A 5590-nucleotide genomic window follows, 5' to 3' on the forward strand; every position below is an offset into this window, starting at 1 on the left:
TAGACTGCTGCAGTCCTTCCTATCCCTTTCTTCCTCTCCCTGTTCCTAGCCTCTTGCCCTCTCAATCCCTGACGTTGTTCTGTCTCCCTTTGCTACTGTAGATCTACAAAAGAAGGTTCAGAGAGGGAGGGACTTCCTAAGGAGGGGTCGCCAGATTTTCTGCAGGCTCAATAGTGCTTTAGGGGTCATTCACTGTCAGTCAAAGATACTAGCCTTGTCGGGGACTAAGGGAATGATGAGGCTGGTATAGAAGGCTAACCCTTCTTTTCATTCCAATTCTACTGGCACTTGGATTAGGAAGCCCTGACCAGACTGTCGCAGCTTACAGCAGGTTTATTTAGTTCAATTTGTATCCTAGTCTAGGAGCATGAATCACGTAGGGCTATGTATTTTTCAAGATCAATTCCCAGATTGCAAGCGAGATGGGGACAAAGATAATGAGAGGAACAGAGTAGAAGAAAATGTTTGCTCTGGTAGAATCTGGTGGTTACTCTTGCCAAGGACAAAATTAAAGTCCCTTGGCAGCAGGATAGTCAATAGAGAGCCTGTTCCCAACCTTCCCCTCACTAGTCTCTACAGGGGTTTAGGGATGTGGATCTTGGTAGACCTCTTGGACAAAGGATACTGGAGCCCAGAGGATTCTTTTGCAGATTAGAGCCCTGGTCTGCAATTCAATAGTGTTCCCTCTCTGGACTCCAGAAGGTTTGGCCATTGTCCTAGTGACGACGTTAAGAGAACCTGTGGGCAGAAGATAAAGCTGGAGATGAGCTTTACTTCCTAACCCTGAGAAAAATGTTGGTGATAGCCCAGGCTATTAGTGTTCAACTGAAGCCTGGGGAGACTCAATGAGCACCTTCACCACACACTTTTCAAAAGTTTAGTGAGGTTAGAAGCAACCTTTTTATTCCTTTCCTGACTCCAGCCCAATCATGGATAAGCTTCCTTATAGACAATTGGGCTTTTTGTACATCTACAATCGCCTCTGTCAAATCCTCCCCCAGCCCCGTACTTTGAGCCACCTAAAGGTAGAAGACTAATGAGGAGGAAGCTAATGATCGCTGCCTGTTGCTCAGTGTGGGGTTTTTACTGCTCTGGGATCCAGAAGAAGCTAGAGCAGCAAAGCAAACATACCGAATAGTTAAGGTTTTATCAGTGATTACTTATTCTCTCTCTGGTCCCATTCAATCCTTAGACAATAATCACCCACGAAAAACAAACCTATCCTGTGTGCTGGCTCACCAGTATCTGTCTCTGTCTTTGTCTTCCTTATCTCCCTCAGACCCAGCTGTGATGCTTCCTGACTGATCATGGTGTAGCTCTCCCTGAAATCCAAAGGCTGCGTTTCCAGTGGAAGAGCTGTCACCATCATGGAGACTCAAAAGGATGAAGCTGGTCAGATCAAGGGCGCACCGGACTCTAGAGATACCCAAGACCAGGGAGCTGAAAGGGGAGCCAAGAATAAGACAACCGAGACCACAGAAGGACCAGCGTCAGAGCCACTCTTATCCGGCCCAGGTAGGCTGAAGAAAACTGCCATGAAACTCTTTGGTGGCAAGAAGGGAATCTGTACTCTGCCTAGTTTCTTTGGGGGTGGACGAAGCAAAAGTTTTGGGAAAGGCAATTCTAAGAAGGGTCTAAACAAGAGTAAGACCCATGACGGCCTGAGTGAGGCAGCTCATGGCCCCGAAGATGTTGTCATCGAAGAAACAGGCCTCTCCGTACCTTTGTCCAAGTCACCTTCTCAGTTTCCTAGCTCCCAGAGTGCCCATGGAGCTTTGGAGATAGGCTCTAGACCTAAGACATCTGGGACTGAAGCCACAGAGAAAGCTGGAGTTGTGCACAAGCCTAAGAAAGGCCTGAAAGGCTTTTTTAGTAGCATCCGCCGTCACCGGAAGAGCAAGGTTTCTGAAACTGATCAAAATGGACCAGGGGCAAAGGACCTTGAGGGGGCCAGATCCCGGTCTCATGAGCAGGTGAGTTCAGCCTCTCTGCCCAGCTCTGAGGAGATCTTCCAAGCTGCTAGAAAGGAAAATGCCAAGCCCAGGGATGCCTCTGGACCAAAAATTTCTCCAGCACTAGAACATTTTTCACCAACTACTGACAAGACAGCCTGTAAAAATCCAGAAAAACTCACAAGGACTTGTGCCTCAGAGTTCACACAGCCCAAGCCTGTTCCTGAAGCTAGTGGCCTAGAGGATTCCCACACTTCAGAAACAGAAGACAAGGTGGTCACGGGAGAGGCAAACCTACCCAATGGCCCTGCTGGAGATCAGCTTAGCCTCCTGTTTGGGGATGTCACATCCTTGCAAAGCTTTGACTCACTGACAGGCTGTGGTGACATCATAGCAGAACAAGACATGGACAGCATGACAGATAGCATGGCGTCTGGTGGCCAGAGGGCCACCCGAGATGGGACCAAGAGAAGTTCCTGCTTGGTGACCTACCAAGGTGGTGGGGAGGAGATGGCCTTGCCGGATGATGATGACAATGAGGAAGAAGAGGATGAGGAGGTAGAATTAGAGGATGAGGAAGAGGAGGTCAAGGATGGGGAGGAAGATGGTGACTTAGAGTATCTGTGGGCAAATGCCCAGATGTACCCAAGATCTAATATGAACCTGGGCTACCATACTGCTACATCTCCTAGCCACCAGGGCTATATGCTCCTTGATCCAGTGCAATCTTATCCTAGCCTAGGCCCTGGAGAACTTTTGACTCCTCAGAGTGACCAGCAAGAGTCGGCTCCAAATAGTGATGAAGGTTATTATGACTCGACCACCCCAGGATTTGAGGATGATTCAGGTGAGGCTCTGGGCCTTGTCCATAGGGATTGTCTACCTAGGGACAGCTATAGTGGTGACGCCCTGTATGAGTTCTATGAGCCAGATGACAGTCTTGAGAACTCGCCACCTGGGGATGACTGCCTTTATGATCTCCATGGTCGAGGCTCTGAGATGTTTGGTCCTTTTTTGAACTTGGAGCCCTTTTCTTCTCGGCCACCCGGAGCAATGGAAACAGAGGAAGAACGGCTAGTGGCCATCCAGAAGCAGTTGCTCTACTGGGAGCTCCGCCGGGAGCAGCGTGAAGCTCAAGAGGCATGCGCTAGAGAGGCTCACGCCAGGGAGGCCTATGCTCGAGACAACCACAATCGGGAATCTTACGGCAGAGATGTCCGAACCCGAGAAGCTCAGGCCCGAGAGGTCCATGCTCAAGAGGGTCGAATCCGAGAGACCCAGGTACGGCAGGAGAAGCCTGTCTTGGAGTATCAGATGAGGCCCTTAGGCCCGTCAGTGATGGGCCTTGTGGCAGGGAATTTGGGAGCTTCTCAGACTTCCCACAGGGGAACCACCTCAGCTTTCCCTGCTACTTCTAGCAGTGAACCAGACTGGCGGGATTTCCGTCCTCTGGAGAAGCGTTTTGAGGGAACTTGCTCCAAAAAAGATCAAAGTACTTGTTTGATGCAGCTCTTCCAGAGCGATGCTATGTTTGAGCCAGACATGCAAGAAGCAAATTTCGGAGGCTCTCCCAGGAGGGCCTACCCTAGCTACTCGCCCCCTGAGGAGCCAGAGGAAGAAGAGGATGAGAAGGAATGGAATGCCACTGTGAGTTTCTCCCAGGCTTTAGTCGAGTTTACCAGCAACGGAAACCTGTTTTCCAGCATGTCCTGCAGCTCTGATTCTGACTCATCCTTCACTCAAAACCTTCCTGAGCTGCCCCCCATGGTCACCTTTGACATTGCTGATGTGGAACGGGATGGAGAAGGCAAGTGTGAAGAAAACCCTGAGTTCCACAACGACGAAGACCTCACAGCCTCCTTGGAAGCTTTCGAGCTGGGTTATTACCACAAACATGCCTTCAACAGCTATCATAGTCGATTCTACCAAGGCCTGCCCTGGGGTGTCAGCAGCCTCCCTCGATACTTGGGACTCCCTGGCATACACCCTCGGCCTCCACCTGCTGCACTGGCACTCAATAGAAGAAGCCGTTCCCTTGACAACGCAGAGACCCTAGAGATGGAACTCTCTAATTCTCACCTAGCCCAGGGTTACATGGAGTCTGATGAGCTACAGGCCCACCAGGAAGATTCAGATGAAGAAGGCGAAGAAGAGGAAGGAGAATGGGGACGAGATAGTCCCTTGTCCCTCTACACTGAACCTCCAGGGGCCTATGACTGGCCTGCCTGGGCTTACTGTCCTCTTCCAATGGAGCCAGACCCTGATTGGATAAGCCCCAGTCAGTTGGATGAGCCGTTCAGTCAGGCTTCATACGGGCAGGCAACCTGTTGCGTACCTCCTGTGGCAATGGCATTGCCAGGGCCAGGGCTTCCAAGAGCACCTGGAGAGACTCTGTCTCAGCTCTCTCGACCTTCACACCTACCCCTGCCCATGGGTCCTTGCTATAATCTTCAGTCACAGGCCTCCCAAAGTAGGAGGGCCAGGCCTCGGGATGTACTCCTACCTGTAGATGAGCCCGGTTGCCTTTCTGGAGGCAACTCTCTGGCTCAAGCCAAGCCTGTAGGCATCACCCATGGTATCCCTCAGCTGCCCAGGGTGTGGCCTGAACCCCTTCAGCTTCAACCCAATCACTACAGAGCTTCCAACCTTGACCTGTCAAAGGAGAGGGGCGAGCAAGGTGCCTCTCTCTCTACCAGCTACTCCTCCACTGCCATGGATGGAAACCTAGCCAAGTAGTCATCAGTTCCAGAGTGGAGACCTGAGCATGTGATGGGGGTCAGGGATTGGGCAGCGGGGTGGGGGTGGGGGTTGCTGTTTAACTTGAACATCTCTTTGGCCAAGATAAACTCCTCTGAGTTGTCACTTTGTTTTCCCACCTCCCTCTGACATCTTTGGCCAGGTTCAGCTCAAGTACATCTGCCTAGGGAAGCTGCTGCTTCTGTGCTCCAGTTTTTGCTTTGGGGTTTCTTCTGACCCATATAGGGCTTGGGATGCATCCTTATTGCAGGCTGAGCCCCTCGTCTTTTGTCCCTTGTTGACTAATGAACCACTGATGAGCAGCCAATTTTTGCACTGACTCTCACCCAGAGATGGGAGGCTTTCTGGCTATTAGCAATATAAAGTTATGGTACATATCCTTCCTAACCCCTTTTCCGTGACATCAAATGACTATAATCTATTCGTCCCAGTTACTTATGTTTAGATGGATCAAGTAGCATGTGTCTCGCTCCCTATTGCTGTGGACTTTGGTATTACAGCTAGATGATGTTCTTTAAACCTGGCCTGGCATAGTCTAGATTGAAGACAAAAGCACTAATCCCCATAATGGAGTGAATAAATGGGTCTATACTCAAGCAGAGTACAAAGATAGGTAGATTGTAGAAACTGCTATGGGGTCTTGAGCTGTGGAATGATACCTTGTTTGTTTCTTAAGCCTGTGGCCATTGCAGGCACTTTAGAACTTCCCCCTTTTCCCCTAATTGAACTTCTCACAATCTCATCACAAGGAATGTAGTCTCTTAATTGAGATAAGGGAAGAGAAGCCACCTAAATTGGGCTTGACTAGAAGGCATTGGCTTTTGTGGGATGGAAAGGAGGAAAACAGAAAGGGAGATCCACTTATCCCAGACACTAAGAAG

At 50.0% G+C, this 5590-nt stretch overlaps 1 protein-coding gene across 1 annotated transcript; it reads left to right on the forward strand.

Moving 5' to 3' along the window:
* The first annotated feature begins 1306 nt into the window (after positions 1–1306).
* On the forward strand, positions 1307–4728 carry LOC121443132 (APC membrane recruitment protein 1-like). The gene has a single exon (XM_041644810.1). The coding sequence runs from the start codon at positions 1368–1370 to the stop codon at positions 4686–4688; it is 3321 nt and encodes a 1106-aa protein (XP_041500744.1). The 5' UTR covers positions 1307–1367; the 3' UTR covers positions 4689–4728.
* The last annotated feature ends 862 nt before the right edge of the window (positions 4729–5590 follow it).

The sequence above is a fragment of the Microtus oregoni genome, unplaced genomic scaffold (genome assembly GCF_018167655.1).
Source record: "Microtus oregoni isolate MIOR12 unplaced genomic scaffold, Mior012 000100F_ref0000014, whole genome shotgun sequence".
Lineage (NCBI taxonomy): Eukaryota > Metazoa > Chordata > Mammalia > Rodentia > Cricetidae > Microtus > Microtus oregoni.